At 42.0% G+C, this 26,616-nt stretch overlaps 1 protein-coding gene across 1 annotated transcript in view; it reads left to right on the top strand.

Annotated features, from left to right (window-relative positions):
- The window catches only part of LOC122551442 (aldehyde oxidase 2-like), a 109,311-nt gene that overhangs the window by 11,883 nt on the left and 70,812 nt on the right, over positions 1-26,616 (top strand). Inside the window, exons 5-11 of the mRNA XM_043693363.1 lie at positions 1,801-1,893; positions 5,287-5,438; positions 6,678-6,771; positions 9,361-9,470; positions 15,645-15,829; positions 16,308-16,482; positions 17,692-17,781. Coding sequence (XP_043549298.1) covers positions 1,801-1,893; positions 5,287-5,438; positions 6,678-6,771; positions 9,361-9,470; positions 15,645-15,829; positions 16,308-16,482; positions 17,692-17,781 — 899 coding nt within the window. The remainder of the gene's footprint in view (positions 1-1,800; positions 1,894-5,286; positions 5,439-6,677; positions 6,772-9,360; positions 9,471-15,644; positions 15,830-16,307; positions 16,483-17,691; positions 17,782-26,616) is intronic.

Below are 26,616 nucleotides of genomic sequence, written 5' to 3'. Positions count from 1 at the left end.
AATGGGCTCCCAATGCAGCCAATCAATGACATAATAACATTTCTAACAGAAGCAACCTGTCAGTCCCTCAGAACAAAGAAGAAAACACTACAAGTCAACCTGTGTCCAAACGCTCTAATGTGCTCCTGACTCTGCCAGAGGCAACTGCTATGGCAACTGTACCATTCAAGATCAGAGACAGTTACAGAGAGTGATGAACTCGGCCCGGACAATCACAAAGGCCAACCTCCCATCTGTAGAATCCAACTACCAGGCCCCGCTGTCAAGGAAAGGCTGCCAGCATTCTCAAAGATATATCCCACCCTGGCAATGTTTTTCTACAACCTCTACCATCGGGGTGAAGGTACAGAAGCCCGAAACACAGCAGCCGGTTTCGAAACAGTTTCTACTCAATTGTTGTTAGAATACTGAATGGACTCACAAACTTTTAACATTCGCCTGTACCTGTGTTTTTGTTTTTGCCGCTGTTTACCTATTATTTACTTAGCTGTGCTACTTAACTCTGTGATCTGCTTGTACTGCTCGCAAGATAAAGCCTTTCACTGTGCCCAGGTACACATGACAATAAATTCAATTCAATTCAATTCAATTCAGTTCAACTGCACCACCTGTACTGATTTGGTAGGTGGGCTGTGCCCACAGTGGAAGTATACCAGTGGGGCTTCTCACTGGGGATTTAGTTCTATCCATTTGATGCCCGCCTTTGAGAAGGAGACTGTCAATCCATTCACAGACCTCTACGGGAAATATTCCTGACAATGAGAATGCATTGGGGTGCCATTCCAGGGCAGCTCCCCACCTTCAAAGCCACCACTGGGGGCCAGAAAAATAGTTCCTTACTGCTATTTAATACTCTGTGCTGTCTCTAAGCCCATTTGGAGCAATGAGGAACAAGAGATAATTCTATATGAGTGGCTATTTTCCACCACATGATTCTTAAATCTTACAATTGGCTGTTCTCTCTGAAAGCCCTTCATTCCTGATGAAGGGCTTTTGCCCGAAACATCGATTTTCCTGCTCTTTGGATGCTGCCTGACCAGCTGTACTTTTCCATCACCACTCTAATCTTGCCTCTGTTCTCTCTGCATAATTTGAAAAATTATCAATTCAGATGGTATTTAATACTGACATTTTCGTCCATTTGGTTGCTTTTTGCAGCTCTCCCATCAATGATTGTTCTGTTGGGCAATGAGGATTACTAATTTTTTTCCAAGTTTCCACATCATTTCAATTATCCTGGAGATAACAATGTTCCAACACCATCACAGATCTCCCTTGTGTTCGTTTTCCACCCTCCCCCTTTCACTTTCTTAAAACTGAACATTTCTCAGTTCTGGTGAAGGATAACCAATCTGAAATGTTAACTCTGTTTTTCATTCTCCTTCAATGCTGCCTCGACTGCTGAGCAATTCCATCATTTTCTGGTCTCCTGTAAGCCACAGTGCAAGGAGAAGAAACTCTGACTTTTTTTCCACACAGTGAGTGGTTAGAATCTGGAAAGTATAGTCTGAGACTGTGGTAAAGGGAGGTTCATTTGTGGCTTTTATAAAGTAATTGACCAATATCTGAAAAGGAACAAACTGCAAAGTTACACATTTAAAATGTAGGGGATAGACACTTGTTGAGCCAATCTTGCAGAGAGCTGTCACTGACATGATGGCCTGAATAGACTCTTTCTGTGCCACAAGCATTCTTTGGTTCTATGACTTGAACCTGGGTGATAATTACCATTGTGTCACCTGGTCGTAGATCTTCAGTATCGTTAGTTGCATCTAAGGTTTTTATTTTGTTTTCTGCTAGGTCCTAATATGAAGTTTAAAGGTGCTTTTTACCCCGTGATTATCCATCCTGCCAATGTTTCTGAGCTCCACTCTGTACAGTTCACGGAAGAGGGTGAGTTTTCATCTTTTATAACCAATTCTCACAATCCAACCACCCTCCCACGCCACCCCCACCTCCCATATGTCTTTTCCCACCCTTGTAGATACGGCTTCACTGCTTTTTTTAAAACCTGTGGCCCAGGATAATGAGGACTATTCTACCAGATGAGGCATCACCATTCTATTTGATCCACATTTACATATTTGAGTAATTCAACCAACTGCTAATGACAACTATAACACCCCAACTTACTGATATTCCCTTTACAGCCAACCCAAGCTCTGCCCAGCTCAATGGTGGTCACTCATCTACTGCCACCGAATTACTTACACTTAAGTGAGAGACAATTGGAATTCAGATGAGGGCCTCAGTTTTTGTGGACTCAATAACTGATGCATAATGGTGTGGGGAATTCAAAGCCAGAAGTCCCACTTTCATTTCTGACAGAGCCTATTCTAGCTGGAAAGGTAAAGGGAGCTGATCACAAAACTAAGCTCAGCAGGACAATTTGAACTCTGTACTAAGTTCAAACAGGCTCCATTTTCACTGGAGTGTGTGAGTTACAAACTTTGAGTCAACATGAATGCTTTTAAAGAGTGGATGGAGTCTGTTTCAACTATCAACATATGAAGTGATTTAACTCCAGTCCTCTAAGATTTGGGGGAAAAAAATAAACAAATTGCCTATTTCTCTGAGTTGGAAAAGGTTTTCTGTGTGTGGGTTCAATTTGACACAGTGCTATCATTATAGTATGATTGCTGCTTAACATGGAGGTTGGTTAGCTCAGTTGATGGCTCGTTTGTAATGCAGAATAATATCAACAGCATGGGTTCAATTCCCACCTCAGCTGATAGACTGTCTCTGCAGGAGGTGGTGAGGAAACTAACAAGAGAGAAAATCATATTTTACTTTGTCCTCGTCAATCTGCTTAAAGCAGGTAAATCAGTCCATAATGGTATTGGTAAGGGTGACCACATTGAACTGTCCATGTGGAAACAGAGTCCTGCCTTCACATTGAACACATTCTTCCATCATGTTGTTTGAAATTACCATTGTGCTGAATAGGTTAATCTTCATAAAGATCCAACAACTCAAGAATGGGCATCTGCGAGGTTCTGTAGGCCACCAGCAGTGACAGAAATATAGTACCCACAATCTCAGCTCATGGCCAGCTATGTCAATAACTGTATCATTACCACCATGTCAGATAATCCATGCTGCTAGAATGAAGAGTGTGTGAGGGCATAGCAAACAGTGAGGTGTCAATCTTGTGAATCTCCAACATAGGACTACTTGCATGTCAAGTAGCATACACAATTAATGATAGAGCAGAGCAACCGCTAAATGATCAGATTATATTTAAGCTCTGCAGTTGTTCCACATCCAATCATGGACGGTGGTGGACAGTTCTTAAGAACTAATAGCAGGAGGGGACTCCACAATTATCCCCACATTTGGAATATTGCTTGCAATTCTGGTCTCCTTCCTATCAGAAAGATATGGTGAACCTTGAAAGAGTTCAGAAAAGATTTACAAGGATGTTGCCAGGGTTGGAGGGTCTAAGCTATAGGGAGAGGTTGATTAGGCTGGGGCTGTTTTCCCTGGAGCGTTGGAGGCTGAGGGGTGACCTTACAGAGGTCTATAAAATCATGAGGGACATGGATAGGATAAATAGACAAAGTCTTTTTCCCTGGGGTGGGGGAGTCCAGAGCTAGAGGGTTTAGGGTGAGAGGGAAAAAGTATGAAAGAGACCTAAGGGACAACGTTTTAATGCAGAGAGTAGTATGTGAATGGAATGAGCTGCCAGAGGAAGTGGTGGATGCTGGTACAATTGCAACTTTTGAAAGGCATCTGGATGGGCATATGAATCAGAAGGGTTTAGAGGGATATGGGCCAGATGCTGGCAAGTGGGATTAGATTAGGTTGGGATAGCTGGTCAGCATTGACTAGTTGGACCGAAGGGTCTATGACTCAGTGACAGAGGAAGCTAGAACATCACTGTAAAAGATAAGGTTGAAGTAATTGCAAGGTCAGAAGTCAGATGACACCAGATTATAGTCCAATGGGTTTATTTGAAATCACGAGCTTTCGGAGCATTGCTCCTTTGTCAAGTGAAGCTTGTGATTTCAAATAAACTGATTGGACCATAACTTCTGACTTTGTCCACCCCAGTTCAACAATGGGATCTCCACATGAGAAGACTTTGCAAGCATCTACAACGAGAAGTGCTGAGTAGATTATCCATCTCAGTCTCCTCCTGAGATCCTGAGCATCACAGATGCCAGTCTTCAGCCAATTCAATTCATTTCACGTGATTATGAAGGTATTGGATACTGAAAAGACCCTGACAACATTCTGATAATAATACTGAAGACCTGTGCTCCACAACTTGTCACACCCCTAGCCACATTGTTCCATGACAGCTACAACACTAGCAACTATTTGGTAAAATTATCATGGAAAATTGTCCAAGTATGTCCCATCCAACAAAAACAAGAAAAATACAAACCATCCAATTTCTGCTTATCCATCTATTCTCGATCATTAACACAGTCTTGGAAGACGTTAGCCACAGGTTGCCCGCTAAAACACTCCTATCCCATGAAAGATTAAAAAACAACAGACTCAGCAGCTACTGTGGGCGACTCGTATATGTGTCTCTCAACACAATTAAAAAGTATTTGAATATCTGTGAGCTACATGGTTATGCATCTGCTGCAGGAAGGTAGAATGATGCTGGATAAATTTTGACCAGTGGCCTGGGTAGGTTGACCAAATAATCTGATTCAGCACTATAAATTTTCTTATGTCTTTTTTTTTCAATTCACTCATGTGTTGTGAGCATAGCATTCATTGCCATTTCCTAATTGCCCTGGAAAATTTCAATGGATACAAGTGATTCCCACCATTATTATAAATAATAAGCAAGAGTCTTTAGCCTTGCCTGCAACTAGATGGGTTTACGTTTACAAGAGGATGGGAGAGCGCGATGTGAACTATTCCAGTTGCATTGGAAAAGCAACCAACATAATCAAAGACATCTTCCACCCGTTTATACTCTCTTCCACCCTCTTCTGTTGGGCAGAAGTTTGCATACATGTAAGAACAGATTCAAGAACAACTTTCCTGTTGTTAGCAGACTATTGAATGGATCTCTTATTAATATTGATTAATATTAATATCTCTCCACCTGTAACATTGTATCCTGCACCCCGTTTGTCACCCTTTGCACTTGTATAGTACACTCTGCCTACAAAACATGTAAAATAACACTTTTCATTGTACCTTGGTACATGTGACAGTAGTAAATCAAATCAAATCTTCCCCAGTAAAATGGTCAACAATGTCGTTTTTAAGATTTAATTTCTTAAGCTTATCAGTCCCTTTGATTTCTTTACCTGGTAGGTCTAAGACTTGGTGCTGCTTGCAGTCTAGGCCATGTGAAGAACATCTTGGAAAAAGCCAATGCAGAGATCACATCAGAGAAAACTGAAATCTTCCGAGCACTTGTAGGACAGCTCTGTGTTTTGGGTGGAGAACAGATTCGAAATATGGCGGTATGTAGCTAGTCCTGAACTGTGTGCTCGAAACAATGGATGTAGTCAGTACTGCTCTTTGGAGTAAAGTGATGGTCTCAGTCGAGGGCTTGATTGTACGGTAGGTTAAATGCTATTGTTTCATTTTTACAATATCAATGCAAATCTAACTCATTGAGGTGATGAGGAGAACAGAAAATGTCATAGTTGAGCAGTGAACTTAGTTGAATTGGGAGAAGGCAGTTGATAAAATTTGTAAACATTTTTTTAATTTATAGAATTAATGACCCACAATTTGGATTTTTTTCTGGCTTCAGTCTTCCCAGTTAAGGCAGCTTGCATGAAATGAGTGTGGAAAGAAATCAATATGGAAAGAAACTGAAATCTCAATAGGTATTTTTTTGAATTATGAACATGCAATGCTGCCATTGCATTAATTTCATGTTTTGAGACCAGGACAGGTCAAATTACATTACGTGACTATTGGAACACATCTACTCACTAGCCATTAAAGCAGTTATCACTGAACTTGAAAACAAAATCCTTTGTAACCAAGATTACAATTCTTACTGTGAAGGAAACAGTTAGTACTGAGAGGGTGCAAATATCTAATCATATAACACAGAACAACTTGGTACATAGAACTAACTCTGAGGTTTCCTTTAATTTCCTCCAGATCAGAATTTCATGGATCCTGTTTATTCTGTATTGAGAATAGAGGGATTTTGCAGGAGTTGGTGACTATGCTGGAGCCTTTCTTTGTTGCATTTAATATCAATTCTCACATAAAGGCCCTTTACATTCTGGAAAGATTAGGATTTGAGTTCTATTTCCAAAAAAGAAGTGAGGAGATGTTTGCCCTCTGCCCACCAGATTGTTAATCCCTCTTCATCCTTTGACAGTGGAATCCTTTTTCCTGTCACTCCTTCCACCATGTCCCTGAACCATTCAGCAGAACAGATAGGGAATGCATAGGTTCTGAACCTAAATAGAAAAGGACTTATTTGGGAAATGGGAGACTCAGAGGTAGATTTTAATTTCATCAGTCTTAGTAAACTGGAGGTAACATATTGGCCTATATACATCAATCAGAAATTTGAAGTGAGCCTTAATATCTAGCTGTCAGATAATTGTAAGAAGGATGCATACTACAGGATTTGGATATTGATAGGTTTAACAACATGGGGCAGGAAAACCAACAAAAATGTTAAAGATAAGAAATGTATTACACACTGTAACTCCCCCCTATTGATATTCTAGTCACTTGGAGGTAACATTGTGAGTGGAGCCCCCACATCTGATCTGAATCCCATTCTAGCAGCAAGCAAATGTGTCCTCGAATTGGCATCAAAAGGTAGGTGTTCAGAGTTCTGGATTATCACTTTTACAGTGATAATAACAGAAACATGAATTGGTTATTTGTGCCCTGTGCATATTCTGCTGGCAATGAATTAGATTATAACTGGTTTGTAATTCTGCTCTATATTCACTTGATTCATTTTTGTAATTTTCAGTTGACTCCCAGTCTCATCAGTTTTTGAGGAAACACATTTACAAACTTACACTATGTGCAGAAATATCAGTTGACAGTACACCACAACACTATAACTTGAATTTTAAGATTCGACCCCTCCCACCTTGTTCCGAACTCTATCTGCCCTGTACTCGTTTTTAACATCTCAGTTAGATCATACCTCAGTTATGGTAAACAAGGATTTATGATCCTAATCCAAGCAATTTGTCCTTATAATTGGACTCTTTTTAGTTATTTGTTCGTGCAGTATGGGTGTAGCTGGTCTTTCATTGCCCATTATGAAGTCAGGAGAAAAAAGTGAGGACTGCAGATGCTGGAGATTAGAGTCAAAAAGTGTGGTGCTGGAAATGCACAGCAGGTCAGGCAGCATCCGAGGAGCAGGAGAGTCAATGTTTCAGGAGAGTTGATGTTTTGAGCATAAGATCTTCATCAGGAAGTCAGGATGATGAGTGGCTTTGAGGAGAAATTGCAGATGATGATATTTTCTGCTGCCTTGGTCTTTCTAGATATTCAAGGCTACAGGCTTGGAAAGTGCTGTCATAAAAATTTACAACACAGAAAATGGCCCTTCAGCCCATTGTGTCTGCGCTGGTCAAAAACAATCACCAAAGTATTCTAAACTCATTTTTCAGCACCTGGCCCATAGTCTTGTTTGCATTGGCATGACAAGTGTGAGGGTTTTGGCCTGTACTACTCTCACAGGCAGTGAGTTCCAGATTCCCATCATCCTTTGGGGAAAAGTCTATGCCCCTTGGTCATTGATCACTCTCTCAAAGGAAAAAGGTTTCCTCCTGTCTACGCTATCTTTACACATAATTTTATACATCTTCAGAAAGTCAAAGGCACCTTGATCAATTACTGCAGCGCAGCTAGTAGATGGGGAGCACTGTTGCCACTGTGTGTTGGTGGAAGCGAGTAAATGTTGAAGATGTTGGATGGAGTGCTAATCAAATGAGCTGCTTTGACTTATATCGTGACGAGCTTCTTCATTGTCATTGGAGCTGCACTGATCCAGGCAATTGAAGAGTACTGCATCACATAGGTGACTTTTGCCTTTTGTATAGTGGACAAGCTTTGTAGAGATGAGACTAATTCCTCACCACAGAATTCTTAGCTTCTGAGAGTCTCTTATTAATGCATTATTTATATGGCTGGCTCAGTTCACTTTCTGGTTAATTGTGACCCCCAGGATGTCAGGGAGGCAATGGCCTGGTGGTATTATTGTTAGACTATTCATCTGGAGACACTGGGGACTGAGTTTGAACCCTGGCAGGTGGTGGAATTTCAATTGAATAAAAATCTGGATTTAAACTCAGTGACCATGAAATCACTGCCTACCATTGGGAAAAACACATTTAGTTCAGTAATGACCTTTAGGGAAGGAAACTTCCATCCTTGCAATTCCTTACGGCACGGTGGCTCAGTGGTTACAACTGCTGCCTCCCAGTGCCAGGGACCCGGGTTCAATTCCCACCTCAGGCAACTGTCTGTGTGGAGTTTGCACATTCTCCCCGTGTCTGCGTGGGTTTCCTCTGGATGCTCCGGTTTACTCCCACAGTCCAAAGATGTGCAGGTTAGATGAATTGGCCATGCTAAATTGCCTGTAGTGTTAGGTGGATTAGCCAAGGGTAAATGTAGGGGAATGGGTCTGGGTAGGTTGCTCTTCGGAGGGTCGGTGTGGACTTGTTGGGCCAAAGGGTCTGTTTCCACACTGTAGGTATCTAATCTAATCTAATCTAATCTTACCAGGTCTGACTCTGGACCAACAGCAATGTGGTTGACTCTCATTGTCCTCTGGGAAATTGGGGATGGGCAATAAATGCTAGCCTTGCCAGCAAAGCCTTATCCATGAATGAGTGAAAACGTTATTGTAGTGAGACATTCATTGAATATAAGGGAGATGGTTCCTCTTGTCTGAGCTAGTCATTGCCTAGCATGTTACTTGTCATTAATCAGCCTAATTATGGATTTTGTCCAGGCCTTGCTACATATGAGCTCATTTTGCTTCACGATCTGAGCAGTTGTGAACAGTGGGGATAAAAGATTCTGCACAGTACGGAGTGGTTCATATAGTGTAAAATTAGCAGAGAGTGGTTGGGCTGTTCCTGCAGTATATATTCTGTGGAAGAGTGGGTGAGCTCGCTGCAGTGTCCTGGACAATACTTTCTCCATCAATCAGCATCACTAAAACAAGTTAACAGATCATTATCACATTACTGTTTTGAGTCACAGGGCAGAATCTGATTGTTTCATAACTGTGAGTGACTCAACACTTTATGGGTATAAATCAGTTTATGCTTGGCTGAGCTGTTTTTCACAGGAATACTTATCGGAATATTTGGGAAAGACAGAACAATTTTTTTCCAATGTAATAGGGGTACAGATGTTAACTTTTATTGCTTCCAACAGGAGGAAGAAGAGAAATCCATTTAGATGAAAATTTCTTCGTTGGTTTTGCTAAAACATCACTGAGGCCAGAAGAATTATTGCTGTCAGTCTTCATACCGTATTCCAGAAAGGTAGGTCATTGAAGAAGTAATTGGTGTGATCAGAAAGTGTGCTGAAAAGTCAGCTGTGAAAATCAGTGTCACTGATGAATGATTCTACACATTTATCCCTTGATGGGTGAGAGGGACCAATCAATTTGAAGATAGAGTGGCAAGTTGGAAGGGCTCCATGCTAAAAGTAGCCTGGATTTTAGTTTGTCACTAAAGCTCATGGCAAAAGGACACAACACCAATTTGCATTTATGTGGTACCTTCCACAGGGAAAAACATCCAAAGGCATTTTGCCGAGACCTAAACAGACAGAAATTGAGATATTAGGAGGATTGTCGATCAGCTTGGTTTTAAAGCAGGTTCGAGGACCACTGTTAAATCAGCAAGTTAGAGGCAGAAGATTGAGGGAAGGAAGAAAACCCAGATCACAGTCCTTAAAACACTCAAAACATTGCTGTTCGTGATAGTGGTATGTACAAATGGTCAGTGTCAGAATTCTTGGAAAGTTGAACAGTCACCAATGCCAGGAACATGTGGGTGATGAGTGAATTGAACATGGCATTAGAATACGGCCAACAGAGTTTTGAAGGCACCCAGTGACAGCGAAGGAGCGTGATATATTTCTAAGTCAGTTTGATGTGTGGCTTGGAAGGGTTCTGGATCTGTTACCTTTGGTCTTCTCTGTGGTGGAGGTAATACATTTTGAAAATGCTATCTAAGGAGCATTGGTGACTTGTTGCAGATCATCTTTTAAACAGTACACATTGCTGCCATTATGCACTGGATGTTAGATGTGATGCCGATCAAATGGCCTGCTTTGTCCTGGATATTGTCAAGCTTCTTGAGTGTTGTTCAAGATAGATTAATCCAAACAAATGGAGAGTATTCCATCACACAAGGGCAGCGCGTTGGCTCAGTGGGTAGCACTGCTGCCTCATAGTGCCAGAGAATCATCTGTGTGGAGCTTGCATGTTCTCCTTGTGTCTGTGTGGATTTCCTCTGGGTGCTCCGGTTTCCTCCCACTGTCCAAAGATGTGCAGGTTAGCTGGATTGGCTTTGCTAGAAAAATTGCCCATAGCATCCAGGGGTGTGCAGGCTAGGTTGGTTAGCCATGGGAAATGTAGGATTACACGGGTAGGGGATTGAGTCCAGTATTGATGCTGTTTGGAAGATTGGTGTGGACTTGAGGGCCGAATGGTCAGCTTCCACTTTGTAGGGATTCTATGATGATTCTATGACTCCTGACTTGCACTTTGTAGATAGAGGACAGGTTGTCAGGAGGCAGGAGAAAAATTACCTGCCACAGAATTCTCAAACACTGACCTGCTCTTCTTGGCACAGTATTTAATTACATGGTTCTGCTGAGTTTCTGCTCAAGGTGCTGATAGCAGGGTATTTAGTAATAGCTATGCTGTTAAATATCAAAGGTGATGGTTGGATTCAGTCTTGTTGGAGATAGTCAAGGCCTGGCACTTGTAGCATTAATGTTACTTGCTACTTATCAACCCAAGATGGACTGCTGGAGAAATATGAATGGTGCCAAATGTTATGCAATCATCAGTGAACATCCTCACTTCTGACTTTATGATAAAAGGGAAGGTTATTACTGAAGATATTTGGGTGTAGGACACTGTTCTGCAAACATTCTGATAGATATGCGAGGGCTGAGATGATAGACTCTGACAACAGTTCCGGGTGACAACACTTTCAAGGAAAGGATGTTAAGAGATAGGGCAGTAGTTGTTAGGATAGATGGTCCAAGGATGGATTTCCTGAGGGAAGGGTAATGACAGTGGTTTCAAAAAGGAGAGAGAGAGAAACTGTGCACAAATTATTTACAATTGTCAGGTAGGCATGAGGGCCAGAAGGGAGTCAGCAATTTAGTGGGAATGAGATGAAGGTTGAAAACTGATGACTGTAAGTATTTATGGGTCCTGCTAAGATTGCCTTTTAAAAGTCTGGGGATTGTTGCGGAACAGAAAACAGTAGGAGATGGAGAGTTCTGTAGTTTCAAAGTTTTGGGAAACACAGACCTCAATTTTGAGACTGATTAGATTTCTTAAGTCAGGAGGAGAAGGTGTTTCTCAGGAAGCCTGTCCCTCCATACATTGGAGTCTGAAGGTCTTTATTCTGTACAGGGATCTCTGTCTGGAAGTCATCCTCATTGACAGGTATGTTCCTGTAAGGCATGGAGCACTCTGGAACAAGCTGCTAGCCAAAGGGACAAGCCAAGAACCTGCTACTACTGTAATGGGAGGGCAGGGAATGGTCTGAAATCTTGCATGGCATCTAGATGCTTGAACATGGGGAATACTGTGATCTGATCTAAGGTGACAAACATGGCCTGATCCTGGAATGTGCATTCTGAACCCTCTTACAGTAATGGGAAGACACTTAACCTTTGACCTGAAGCTCCCCTTGATTTACCTGAGCTACTGGATTTCTGGAATTCCAGAAAACCTAGCTGACCAGATTTTAAATAACAGAATAGGTTAAATGTGAGACTTATAATCACTGTTTAATATTAACACGGACAACTCAACTTCTGGGAGCGGTTGCATTAATAATCCTTCACATATAGGAAACAGTAAGAGGAATTTGAAGAGGCTGCCTGGGTTTGAGAGCAGAGTTCAAACCTCAGATGGACCTAAGTTTTATAAAGAGCTACAGAGTTGTGTCTGTCATGTGAGAGAAAATGAACTTCATGGAGGTAGTGTTAGCAACGCAGGAAAAGGCAGGAGTTCCATTTGAAGTCACAAAGAAATATTGAGACCAAGTAAGTTGCTTGAAAAGACATTTGGGATGGATTACCTCTGCATTCAGGATATAAAGCCAGGACAAAGGTTACTGATTAGCAGTGGGGGAGTGCTAAATTTCGATGGTCCGCTTGTCATATATCTTGGTAGGGAGCCCAATGTAAGATGCTCTTATGGAAATAGTCACCAATGAATGACATAGGCCTCAAGCTTGTCATTGTTCAAGAAACTCCAGCAATTTCCTGGACTGGTAATTAAAAGCATTTTGATTAATTTTGTTATTTTAACCATCTTTGCAAAAGCCCCATCTCTATGATCATTGTGTCAGACCAGTTGCCAGTGAAATGATGACATGTGCCAACACACTGGCTTTGATGATGTTCAGGCTCAGTTTTGGACCAATCACAGCTTTCTGTGCTGATGTTTGCATTTTGTGAAAGCAAATCTTAGCAGGACTTATCCACTTAATGGTAAGGTCCTAGGGAAAGTTGCTGAACAAAGAGACCTTGGAGTGCAGGTTCATAGCTCCTTGAAAGGGGAGTCGCAGGTAGATAGGATAGTGAAGAAGGCATTTGGTATGCTTTCCTTTATTGGCCAGAGAATTGAGTACAGGAGTTGGGAGGTCATGTTGCAGCTGTACAGGACATTGGTTCGGCCACGTTTAGAATATTGCTGGCAATTCTGGTCTCCTTCCTATCGGAAAGATGTTGTGAAACTTGAAAGGGTTCAGAAAAGATTTACAAGGATGTTGCCAGGGTTGGAGGATTTGTAGGGAGAGGCTGGATAGGCTAGGGTGTTTTCCCTGGAGCGTCGGAGGCTGAGAGGTGACCTTATAGAGGTTTATAAAATCATGAGGGACATGGATGGGATAAATCGACAAAGCCTTTTCCCTGGGGTGGGGGGGTCCAGAACTAGAGGGCATAGGGTTTAGGGTGAGAGGGGAAAGATATAAAAGAAACCTCAGGGGCAACGTTTTCATGCAGAGGGTGGTACGTGTATGGAATGAGCTGCCAGAGGAAGTGGTGGAGGCTAGTACAATTGCAACATTTAAAAGGCATCTGGATGGGTATATGAATAGGAAGGGTTTGGAGAGTTATAGGCCAGGTGCTGGCAGGCTGGCAGGTGGGACTAGATTGGGTTCGGATATCTGGTCAGCATGGACAAGTTGGGCCAAAGGGTCTGTTTCAGTGCTGTACATCTCTATGACTCTATGAAGATGCTACCAGTATAGCATCAGATTGGCTTATGAATGAGCAAATCAGGGACGTCAAGGAGAAGTAATTCTTGCTGGCTTTGTTTCAACCAGGACTATGTGGCATTTGATGGGACTTGGTTCTTCATCAACAACATTTGCATTTTATCTGGTATTAAGCATATTATCAGTTCTGAAGTACAGTCATATCGGATTCAAAAGGTTAACTCTGATTTTCTCTCCACAGATGCTGCCAGACCTGCTAAGTTTCTCCAGCATTCTCTGTGTTTGTTTCGTGTTATCCCTTCCCCCAATTGAATAGGTTCATGCTAAAAAGACAAAGACAATGTGGTCGAGGAGAATACTGAGATATAGTCTACTGGTCTAGATGGGATTGAGGTGCATAAAGAGGAAGCGTTAGCAATTCTGGAAAAATAGATAAATAAGGCCAGATGAGATTAATTCTAGGATTCTCTGGGAAGCCAGGGCCTTTGGCTTTGATCTTTAAGTCATCGTTGTCTACAGGAAAAGTTCCCCATGGTAGGCTATAGCACAAAATATGGAGGCATGGGATTGAGGGTGATTTAGCGGTTTGGATCAGAAATTGGCTAGCTGAAAGAAGACAGAGGGTGGTGGTTGATGGGAAAAATTCATCCCGGAGTTCAGTTAGTGGGGTACTGCAAGGATTTTGGATCCACTGTTGTTTAGTAATTTTTATAAATGACCTGGATGAGGGTGTAGAAGGATGGGTTAGTAAATTTGCAGGTGAGACTGAGGTCGGTAGAATTATGGATAGTGACGAAAGATGTTGTAGGTCACAGGTAGACATAGATAAGCTGCAGTGCTGGACTGAGAGATGGCAAACCGAGTTTAATATGGAAAAGCGTGGGGTGATTCACTTTGGAAGGAGTAACAGGAATACAGAGTACTGGGCTAATGGGAAGATTCTTGGTAGTGTAGATGAGCAGAGAGATCTCGATGTCCATGCACATAATTCCTTGAAAGTTGCCACCCAGGTTGATAGGATTGTTATAAAGGCATACAGTGTGTTAGCTTTCATTAGAAGAGGGATTGAGTTTCAGAACCATGAGATCATGTTGCAGCTATACAAAACTCTGGTGCACTACATTTGGAGTATTGCATACAGTTCTGGTCACCTCATTATAGGAAGGATGTGGAGGCTTTGGAAAGGGTGCAGAGGAAATTTACTGGGATGTTGCCTGGTATGGAGGGAAGGTCTTACGAGAAAGGGCTGAGGGATTTGAGGCTATTATTGTTAGAGAGATAAGGGTTGAGAGGTGACTTAATTGAGACAGAAAAGATGATCAGAGGGTTAGATAGGGTGGACAGTGAGAGCCTTTTTTCCTCAGATGGCAATGGTTACCACGAGGGGACGTAGCCTTAAATTGAGGGGTGATAGATATAGGACAGATGTCACAGGTAGTTACTTTACTCAGAGAGTAGTAGGGAAGTGGAACGCACTGCATGTAACAGTAGTAGACTTGCCAACTTTAAGGGCATTTAAATGGTCATTGGATAGGCATATAGATGGGCTTCAGATTGATTCCACAGGTTGGCACAGCATCAAGGTCTGAAGGGCCTGTACTGCGCTGTAATGTTCAATGTTCTATGTTCTAATGTGAGTTGCCAGTATCTTCAATTTAGAATCGGTCAATCATTTCAGAAGGAAGAGAGATGGTAGGATAAATGCTAAACCTTTTCAGAGCATTGGTCAGGCCTTAATTAAACTGCAGTAATTTGGCCAATTCTGGACAACACACTTTAGGGATATGGAGAGACTGTCAGAATTGGCATTGTTCTCCTCAGATTAGAGAGGGTACGGTGTAATTTATTAGAGGTATTCAAAATGATGAACTATTTCAACAGAGTCGGTGAGAAACTGTTTCTACTGGCAGAATGGCTGTTAACCAAAGGATTTCAGATACTTGGCAAAAGAACCAGGTGTGACATAAAATTTTTATTATCTGAAGAGTCTGGAATGTCCTATTTGAAATGGTAATGGAAGCATTTAAATGGTAATTTTCAAACGGGAAATGGGTCAGTGTTTGAACTGGAAACATTTACTGAGCTCTGGGATTGGAATCATGGAGTGGGACTGATGGTATTGCTCTTTTCGTGAGTTGGCACCAGCACCAGGGGCTGAATGGCCCCCATATGTGCCTCGTCTTTTTCTGAAATACAGAAAAACTCACAAAATAAGTTGGTTATATCTCACCTTTTTTGCAGTGGCAGTTTGTGTTGGCATTTCGCCAGGCCCCCCGTCGGCAAAATGCCTTCTCCATGGTGAATGCAGGAATGCAGGTCGTATTCAAAGATGAGACAAATGTCATTGCTGACCTGAGGATGTTCTTTGGAGGAGTGGGCCCCACCACCGTATTTGCAAAGAGATGCAGCAAGGAGCTAACTAACCGGTAAGCCTGAAAATATTCAGAATATTCATGTAGTTAAGCTGGAGACCACTTTTCAATGACAGGCCACAAAGTAAAATTTGTCCACTTGATATATTTCATTCCCCTTAGTTTTTTGACCAGTTTACCAGGGCGTTGTAGCTGTGTTGGCTTCCTCCTTCTTGGTTTATATTTAATTTGAGATGCACAGAAGCCAGATCTAAACAGCTACACTTATCTCTCTAGTAGCAATTTGAATTCAAGTTTACGTCCAGTTTTCATAAATTTGGAGTAGCACCTATATTTATCACCAGTATCACCCAGAATCTAGTCTTATCAAAGCATAAATCATTGTTGTCTTCGCAAATTGCTATGGCACTTGTTCATGCACACAATCTAGATAGCTCGGCTGTGGGCTGCCAATGATTGTCTGTAGATTTCACAATTGCTCAGATTCTGAGTGTGTAACGTGTAACCTGTAACCTCTTCATTCCTGAAACAGATCCTGGGATGAGAATCTGCTGCGTCAGGCCTGTGAGCTGCTGCTTGATGATATTTCACTCCCTGACTCAGCACCTGGAGGGAGTGTGCGGTACCGCAGGACATTGACTATCAGTTTCTTCTACAAGTTCTACCTACAAGTGTGGCAGAGATTTCAGCAACTGTTTGGCAAGGAGGCAAGATATACGTATTCCATGGCTGGTGATATGCGGGACGTGGGAAGAGGATGTTGGGATGGTCATGAGAAGGGGAATGATGGGGGTGGTTGGATGGAGGAAGCTGAAACAACATGAGACTTAAGTGGTCCTCATGGGGCTCAGAAAGACCTTTCCTTCTCCTTGGTCCCACGAACAAAAGTTACTAAAGAGAGAACCTCATCACGTTCTGAACCCCTTCATGTCCCAATCCACTGCAGACCTGCTGTGGACTCTTCTCTAATTTTGGAATTCGCCACATTAGTTTGTTAAGCTTTGGTGAAGGTGTGAAAGGAATGGGTTCAAAGAGGCCATGGTATGTTATTGTGAAAGTACTTTCAGCCATTGATTTTTGCTACCTCAGAAACGTCCAAGACAACTTAGGGCATGAGATCTGTGGGGTGCGGAAGGCATCGTGCATTGTGTCTCTGTCTGTGGTATTTCATAGAATACCTACAATGTGGAAACAAACCATTTGACCCATTAAGTCTATACCAACCCTCCAAAGAGTGTCCCATCCAGATCTATTCCCTTACTCTATTGCTCTGTATTTCCCCTGACTAATGCATCTAGCCTACACATCTCTGAACACTATGGGCAATTTAGCACGGCCAATTCACCTGACCTGTACATCTTTGGACTATGGGAGGAAACAGGAACACCTGGAGGAAACCCACGCATACATGGGGAGAATGTATGTCTGAAGTATTTGATTGATTTATGCTGAACCTATCAAAATGGGCAAGTAGGTATACCTGCATATAAATGAGAACATGCAAAAATTCAAACATATGACACCCAAAAGACAAATTTGAAGGTCAGGCAAAGACCAGCTGATGAATCCAGCCACCCCTGCACTCTATGATGAATGAAACATTGTGAGTGAATACTTCCTTCCTCCTCTATCCCACTGCCATGTAATCTCCAGGATAGGCATAAAAAACAGTACAAATCTCAGGGCCATCAAGAAGGGAAAAATCCTCAAATCAATTCTATTAAAGCCAGTCCAGGATATCATGTGGTGATGAGATACTTAGCTTCTAAGTGATTTGATCTTTTCTGAAGTTAGGAATGTACTCAACTTCCTATTGAAAACAACACAAAGAGTCACCCCTCATCCTTCCAGCTTGCAATGTAAGCACTACTCTCTGCATTACTTAAACTCACTGCTCCTTTTCATTTTCTGACTAGGATCCGTTTGGTGCAAACATCCCAGAGCGACTGTGTAGTGCAACAATCCCATTTTCGATTGAGCTGCCTCGGGGCTTCCAAAGTTTCCAGGTCAGTTGATCTTTGTGAAGGATATCAATAGCGATGATGATTGATCCAAGGACCATCGTGCTTTGAACTCTTACAGAAACCCCTCTCGAATTGGATCTCTTGATGAGACAGTTTCTTTTTTTGTGAGTTAACAGGTTGTGACACCTATTTTTACACTAGTGAAGGCTTAGCTGCAAGTTTATCTGAGTCGCTGGGATGACTGAAAGAGGTTGGATTTGAAGCAAATTCAGGAGAGAGGTTGAGTAGTCTGATCCACCAATTAGCCTGTTTCACAGGCTCTTTCTGTTCCACAAAAGATTGCATTTATACAGCACCTTTAATGTAGTAAAAATTCCAAGGTACCGATTAGACCAGTTATCAGATGGTGTTTGGCAAAGATCCATATGCGGAATATTAGGTTAGAACTTGTGGTCAGCATCGGTGCTGAGTGCATTGCTACAGTGTAAGAATATTTCCTCAACCTGACCCCTTTATAGTTTCAGTTGTATCTTCTGATCCAAACTGAAGCTTCAAGTCAGTACAGCCAGTCCAGGAAAAGGTGCAAGCAAAGCTTGAAGAATGCAGGACATCCCTCTTTCACAATAGTAGCTGTTGTATTTATATTGTTACAGATTTTTTCTAGATCCCGTCTTTTCAGAAACAGGGTAAGTCAGTAACTGGATGAATTTTGTAAGTGGTGGATCAGTAAAGGAGGAGCCAGGAGTTGGGAACTCAAGGGTGCTCAGGGGAACTCAGTACAGGATTGTGCGGGTAGCCCAGTAGTTGGGTGGTTGGTGGGCTAGTCAGGTCCAGTGCGGGATGGTTGGAGGTTTACTTGGGTATGTTGACTGGTATAGTGGAGTCTAATCAAAAGGGCAGTTGATTTGTGGGGGTGGAGGTGGAGTAGGTAGGTACTGGGCTTGATACAGTAGGTGGTGCTAGCTGAGTTGCATTAACTGATTTCCGATTCAGTACAAGTATTAAAATGCTTCCCAAACATTTTCTCTTCATGGCCCCAGTTTGGTGCTTGAAAGTCATCAAGACGTCATACCTGTGAGAGCAGAGTGGTGGAGTATGTGTCTGTGAGAAGATGGGGTGCAGAAGATGCCTGTGAGATTTAGGATTGGAGAAACAACACCTGTGGGAAGAGAGAAAATGCCTGTGAGAGCAGTGGAGATTTGGGGAAGTTACCTGTAAGAGCAGTATATGTTTTGGTGGGATGGTGGCTATGTGGGGAATGTCTAAGAACTAAGGGGGGTACAAGAGGGGGATAGAGATCTATAAGAGATGGGAGATAATCACCGCTTAATCCACATGGATTTTAAATATAAAAAAATCCCTAGCTTCCCAAGAGCATTTTTTGGTCAGGATTCAGGCCTGCAACATCAAGTAGCTCAAGTGGCACGGTGGCTCAGTGGTTAGCACTGCTGCCTCACCTAGACCAGGGACCTAGATTCGATTCTAGCTTTGGGCGACTGTCTGTATGGAGTTTGCACATTCTCCCCGTGTCTGCGTGGGTTTCCTCCGGGTGCTCTGGTTTCCTCCCACAGTCCAAAGATGTGCAGGTTAGGTGAATTGGCCAGGGGAAGTGTAGAGTAATAGGGTAGGGGTATTGGTCTGGGTGGGATACTGTTCGGAAGGTTGGTGTGGACTCGTTGCGCCATATGGCCTGTTTCCACACTGTAGGGATTCTATGATTCAGATAAGCCATATTCACTATTTAACAAACTGCAAGATTATAAACAGCTAATACTTGGTCAGTGAACCACGGATGTCATTGGAGCTTGTGACCCCACTGGCAGTCAAAATTCACAGTTTGGAAAGCTCTGAGTTAAACTGCCAAACAGTTCCAGAGGCAGAGTAGGTGTCCAGTTACATTCCATGTATTGAAGTGTTCTCCCTGGATTCAAGATTGAAGACTTTGATGAAGGCTCACAGATATCAGGGAATCACCCCGTCGAAATGTTCACATTTCTGGGCAATTGCAGCATGTGTGACCATTAGGGATTCTGAAGGAGTCCGCTGTGCATTTTTTCACTTGCCCATCACTAATGTTCCTGAGATCTGATGATTTCAACCATTAAGTCGAATAATTGGAACTTGGCCAAGATGCTATGTTTAAGGAGCATTGTAAAGGTGGAGAGAGCGGTTTGGTGGAGAGATACTGAGGTTTAGGTAGGAGATTCCAGGGGTTCGGGCAAAGACATCTGATAATTGTTCAGGTGTCTGAACTGGTGTATTTACATTGCCACCCAACAGTTCAGCGTTTATTCCAAAATGCATTGCTTTCCCACAATGCAGCATTAGCACAGGTTTATGGAAACCAAATGTCAACAGGTGAGATTACCAGATGGAAAAGAAAAATGCCTTTTCCCATTTTGGTGGTTGCATGGAGTTATTGGCTAACAAAGGATTAAGGATGGTTTAGAATTAAATCGAAGTGACTATAAAGTTACCAAAACTGTAACAAACCTGAGGATTGGAAGGATTTAAGAATATTGCACACTAGGAACAAGAAACTGGAAGGAGATTGAGGAATAGAATGAAGTTAGTATTTTCTTTATTCAGTCATAGGATGTGGGCATCCTGGTTAGGCTAGTGAATATTTCCCATCCCTCGTTGCCCTTGACTAGGTAGTGGTGAGTTGTTTTCTTGAACCCCTGCAGTCCATCTGTGGGTAGACTCTCAATGCCATGAGGGAGGGAGCTCCAGGACTTTGCCCAGGGACAGTGAAGGAAAGGCAGTATATTTCAAAGTCAGAATGGTGTGTAGCTCAGAGGAAACCTGGAGGTGGTGGTGTTCTGATATATCTGCTGCCCTTGTCCTTCTAGATGGAGTAGTCATTAAGTTGGGAGGTATTGTCTGAGTATCTTAGGTAAATTTTTGTAGTTCATCTTGTAGATGGTACACACTGCTGCTACTGACCATTGGTGATGGAAGGACTGGATGCTTGCAGATGTGGTGCCAATCAAACAGGCTTTTTTTATCGTAGAAGGTGTCACGCTTCTTGAGTGTTGTTGGAGGTGCTCACAGTCGGGCAAGTGGAGAATATTCTATCCTGACTTGTGTCTTGTAAATTATTCACAGTAGGATTCTAAGCCTCTGACCTGCTCTTATAACTACACTATGGCTAGTTCTGCTCAGTTTCTGGTCAGTGGTAACCCTCACAAAGTTGTCAGTGATGGTATTGCCACTGAATGCCAAGGCACAATGGCTAGCTTCTCTTCTACTGGAGATGGCTCTTCTGTGGTGTCAATGCTAGACCATAAGGACGTAAGGCATAGGAGCAGATGTAGGTCATTCAACACATCGAGTTCGCTGTATCTTTCAATGAGATCATGGTTGATCTGATAATCCTTAACTCTTCTTTCTTGCCTTTTCCCTGTAAACACTGATTCCCTTACTGATTAAAAATTTGTCTGTCTTAGCCTTGAATGTACTTGATGACCCAGCATCTACAGCTCTCTTTGGCAAGGAATTCCATAGATTCAATACTCTCTGAAAAAAGAAATTCCAGCCCATCCTTGTCTTAAAAGTGCAATCTCTTTTTCTGAGGTTATGCCCTCTTTTCACTGAATTTCCCACAAAGGGCAATGTCCTTTCTACTTCTACCCTGTAATGTCTTCTAAAATTCTTGTATGTTTCATTAAGGCTGCATCTCTTCCTGTAAACTCCAGTGAGTACAGGCTCAAACTACTCAACATCTCAAGAAAATCCCTCCATACTCAGGATCAACATAGTGAACCTTCAGTGAACTGCCTCCAGAGCTAGTATTCCTTGGGTAAAGCTACCAAAACTCTTTGTAATGTTCTAGGTGAGATCTAACAAATGCTGTGTCTAGTGTTAATAAATCTTCAATATACTTGCATTCCATTCCCTTTAAACTAAAGGCCAACATTCACATTAACTTTACTGTTACCTACTGAATTTGCTTGCTGTTTGAGATCAATGCACAAGGACGCGATCCCTCTGTGTTGCAGTGTTGTGCAGTCTTTCTCCATTTAAATAACAGTCAACTCTTCTATTCTTCCTGCCAAGCTACAATGATGTTTCATTTTTCAATGTTATATTCTATCTGTCAAGTATTTGTCCACTCATTTAACCTATCTATATCCCTCTGCAGTCTCTCTGTTATCCTTCCACTTGCCTTCCTCCTGTTTTAGTGTCATCCACAAACTTGGCTGTAGTATATTCACTTTCCTCATCCAAATCATTATTAATATATATTATAAATAATTGTGACCCAACATTAATTACTGTAAATGTCCTTTTTTTTAAGGACACACCATCTTCTATTAGTTAGCCATTCTTCTAACCATGCTAATATACTACCACCAATGCACAGACTTTTTAAATTTTACAGTAGAATCTCCTTTCTAGTGAAACCAGTGTTATTGTTAAAATGTGGATGACTCACGTTGGATCCCTCTCCACCTTCTCCAAATTTTCCTTCAGCCCTGGGGAGGTGTCCTTTACCCAGGCTGGCAACACAACCTTAGGAAGAGTGGTGGACATTGTTTACTTGGGCTTTTAGTAAAGCCTTTAATGAGATTCTACATGGCAGACTAATTAGTAAAGTTAGATCACAGTGGATTCAGAGCGGACTTGCCAATTGGATACAAAATTGGCTTAATGGGAGGAGACAGAGAGTGGTAGTGGAGGGTTTTTTCTTGGACTGGAGGTCTGTGACCAGTGGTGTTTCACACGGATTGGTGCTGGGTTATCTTTTGTTTGTCATTTATATAAACGATTTACTTGAAAATGGAGAAGACATGGTTGGTAAGTTTGTGTTTGACACCAAAATCGGTGCTGTGGTGATCAGTGAAGAAGGATATCTAAGATTACAAAGAAATCTTGATGAATTGGATCAATGAGCTGGAGAGTGGCAGATGGAGTTTAATTTAGATAAATGCAAGGTATTGCATTTTGGTAAAACAACCAAGGGTTATTTCGTAAAACTTACACAATTAAAAGTATGGCCTTGGCTAATGCTGTAGAACAGGGACACCTAGTGGTTCATGTACATAATTCTTTGAAATTTGCGTCACATGTAGACATAGTGGTTATGAAGGCTTTTAACATGTTGCCTTCATTGTTCAGATCTTTGAGTATAGGGGTTGGGGCAATATGTTGAGGTTGTACAGGATGTTGGAGTACTGTGTCCAGTTATTAAACTTGACAGGGTTCATAAAGGATTTACTGAAATGTTGCTGGGAATGGAAGGTTTGAGTTGTAAGGAGAGGCTGAATAAGCTAGGATTTTTTTCACTGGAGCGTAGGAGGTGAGGGGTGACCTTATAGAGGTTTATAAAACCATGAGGGGTATAGCTAAGGGAAATGACAGGTGTCTTTTCCTTAGGTTTGGGGGTTTCAAGACTAGGGGGCATACTTTTAAGGTGAGAGGAGAAAGATTTATGAAAGTCATGAGGGGCAACATTTTTACACAGAGAGTGGTTCGTGTGTGGAATGAACTTCCAGAGGAAGTGATGGACGCAGGGACAGTTACAGCATTTAAATGACATTTGAATAGTACCTCAATAAGAAATGTTTGGAGGGATATGAGCCAAGAGTATGTAGGTGACTAGTTTAAGTTGTGATTAGGGTCAGCATGGACTGGTAGGACAGAAGGGTCTGTTTCCACTCTATATGATTCTATGACTCCTGCTCACAGCTGCAGAGGTCAGTAGCTATTACCCTAATCATACTGTCATGGTCACTTTGCAAGTCTGCTCTTCAGTCCTCACTCTCATTCACACAGCTTGTGAGAATGTTGTAACTACTGGATAATTACAGGCGTTGAAGCTCCTCAAGTGCAACCCCTGGGTCCTCATATCAGCCTCACCTACAATCACACTACAATGTCCCTGATCCCAGATCTGTTTTGAATTATCTCATTTGAAGGGTGTCACCACCCTCTGGAGCAAAGTGTCCAAGTAACTTGTCCCTTCCATGTTGTAGCACAATGTCTGCGACTCAGATTCCAACTCAACCCGGATCCAAAGTTCCTCGAGCCGCAAATATTGATTACAGATGTACTTGCTGTGGACCACGTTGGGGTCCAGCAGCTTCCACATGCTGCAACAGTAACATATCACTTGTTCTACCATCTCAATCATACTTGATTTCATTTTTAATTAATTTATTCAAGATTCTCTGCTCTTTAAACTTCATTATAATTATATTAAAAAAAACAAGATTAATCTTCTACTTAACCGGCTTTATTTTTAAGAAAAAGAAGCGAAGGTAAACACTGGAGATCACAAATGTTACTGTTTTACTTTTAAAGTCTAGGAATATTCACCAAACCTATTCATCTAATGTGGTTCATTCCCTGCACACCCATCAAGATATGTTTTGTGACAGGTTGCTCTGCCATTGGTCTCTCTGTAGGTAGACTAGCTGATTATTGCTTTTATCCTGTCTCACTCATTGGGATGTATGTTGTCTCCTTGGTGCTTGGGTTGAGGATGCCTCAGAGTGGCTATAGGACATTCTGAAGGAGGAGCCTGAAAACAGTGAGTGGTTGGGGTACAGATTGGTATAGATGATACACTGTTTAAAAAAAAGGGATGAGGCCCTAAAACAGAATAACAGAATATAGGGAATTGGGAAGTAAGTTGAAAAGTAGGACCTCAAAGGTGGTGATCTCGGGATTGCTACCACTGTCTCGTGTTTGTCAGAGTAGAAATAACAGGGTATATGAGTTGAATGCATGGCGAAAAGATGGTATGAGGGGAGGATTTCAGATTCCTGGGACATTTGGACCAGTTCTAGGGGACCAGCACAACCGGCACCATAATAGGCTGAATGGGTTATACTTGGGCAGGAGTGGGATGGGTGTCCAAGCTGAGTATTTGCTGAAGTGATTGGGGAGGCTTTAAACCCTAAAATGACATGGGGATGGGAATTTATGCAATGAGGCAGGAAAAGGGGAACCAAGGACAAGGACAAGGACAAAAAGATAGAAAGGGGAATAAGAAAAGTAATAGGCAGAGAAATCAAAAATATATTGGGGATCATTACTGAAAATGACGACAGTGGAAAAGAATTGCAAACAATCAAAGAGTGCATGGGTGAACTGCAACAATTGTTCATTTTTGTCTGATATAAAAGTAAAACAGGAAAGGTGGTTGATACATGACTTGCAAGGGAAATTAGAAATAATATTAGATTAAAGGAAGAGATATACAAATTGGCCAGAAAAAAGCAGCAGACCTGAGGAGTGGAAGCAATTTAGAATTCAGCAGAGGTAACAGAAGATAGGAGCAGGAGGAGGCCATTTGGCCCTTCGGGGCTGCTCCTCATTCACCATGATCATGACTGATTGTCAAAAGCCTAATCCTGCTTTCTCCCCATAACCTTGGATCCCATTCGGCCCAAGTGTTATGTCTAGCTGCCTCTTGAATACATTCAATGTTTTGGCATCAACTGCTTCCTGTGGTAATGAATTCCACAGGCTTACCACTCTTTGGGTGGAGAAATGTCTTCTTATCCCCACCCTAAATGATCTAAACTGCATCCTCAGGCAGCGACCCCTGGTTCTGGACACACCCACCATCAGTAACATCCTCCCTGTATCTACCATGTCTAGCCCTGTGGGAATTTTATAAGTCTCAAAGAGATCCCTCCTGATTTGCCGAACTCCAGCAAAAACAATCCCAACCCAGTCAATCTCTCCTCACACTTCAGTCCCGCTATCCCTGGATTTAGCCTGGTAAATCTTCACTGCATTCCCTTCTGGGCAAAAGCATCCTTCCTCAGAAAAGGAGACCAAAGCTGCACACAATATTAAGACAAAGGGACTGATTAAGAAGGGGAAAATAGACAGTAAGCTTGAGGGGCACATACCGATTTCCTGTAGATATGTGAAGAGAAGAAGATTGATGTAAACCAATGCTTATCCCTTACAGTCAGAAGTAGGGAAATTTGTAATGGGGAACAAAGAAGTGGCTGACCAACTAAATTCATACTTTGGTTCCGTGTTCACAAAGGAGGACTAAAATCACATACTGAAATGATAGGGAACGCTGTTTAATAAGAGGGAGAAATGAAGGAAATCAGTAGTAGTAAGGAAATGGTTTTGGGGAAATTGATAAGGTTGAGGGCCGATAAATCCCCAGGGCCTCATAACTACATCCCAGAGTAGTTAAAGAATGGCCCTAGAAATAGTCGATGCATTAGTGGTCATCTTCCAAGACTCTGGAACAGTTCCTAGAGATTGGAGAGGAGCTAATGTAAGCCCCCATGTTTAAAAAGGAAGATAGAGAATAAAATGGGAAAATAAAATTAATATAGACCAGCGAGCCTGATGTCAGTAGTGGGACAAACCTTAGAGTTCATTAGAAAGGATTTAATGGCAGATCACTTGGAAAGCAGGGGCAGGATTGGACACAATCAGAAAAACAAAACAATCGGGGATCTGGAAATCAGAAACAATGACAGAAATTGTTGGATAAACTCCAGCATCTATGGAGAGAAAGCAAAATTAACATTCCAGTTCCAGTGACCTTTCTTCAGAACTTCTTTTGCTTTTGAAGAAGGGTCACTGGATTTGAAACATTAATTCTGCTTTCTCTCCTAGATGCAGCCAAACCTGCTGAGTTTCTTCAGAAATTTCTGTTTTTGTTTCATACAGAGTCAGCATGAATTGACAAAAGAGGAATCCTGCTTGATAAAGCTCCTGGAATTCTTTGTGAATGTAATTAGTAGAATTTGTGAGGGGGAGCTAGTGGATGTGGTTCAGAATGCTTTTGACAAAGTTTCACATAAAAGATTAGCATGTAAAATTAAAGCACATGGAATTTGGAGTAGTCCATTGAAATTGATAGAAAACTGCTTAGCATGCGGGAAGCAAAGA

The sequence above is a fragment of the Chiloscyllium plagiosum genome, chromosome 7, assembly GCF_004010195.1.
Source record: "Chiloscyllium plagiosum isolate BGI_BamShark_2017 chromosome 7, ASM401019v2, whole genome shotgun sequence".
NCBI lineage: Eukaryota > Metazoa > Chordata > Chondrichthyes > Orectolobiformes > Hemiscylliidae > Chiloscyllium > Chiloscyllium plagiosum.
This window is presented reverse-complemented; position numbering and strand designations above follow the sequence as displayed.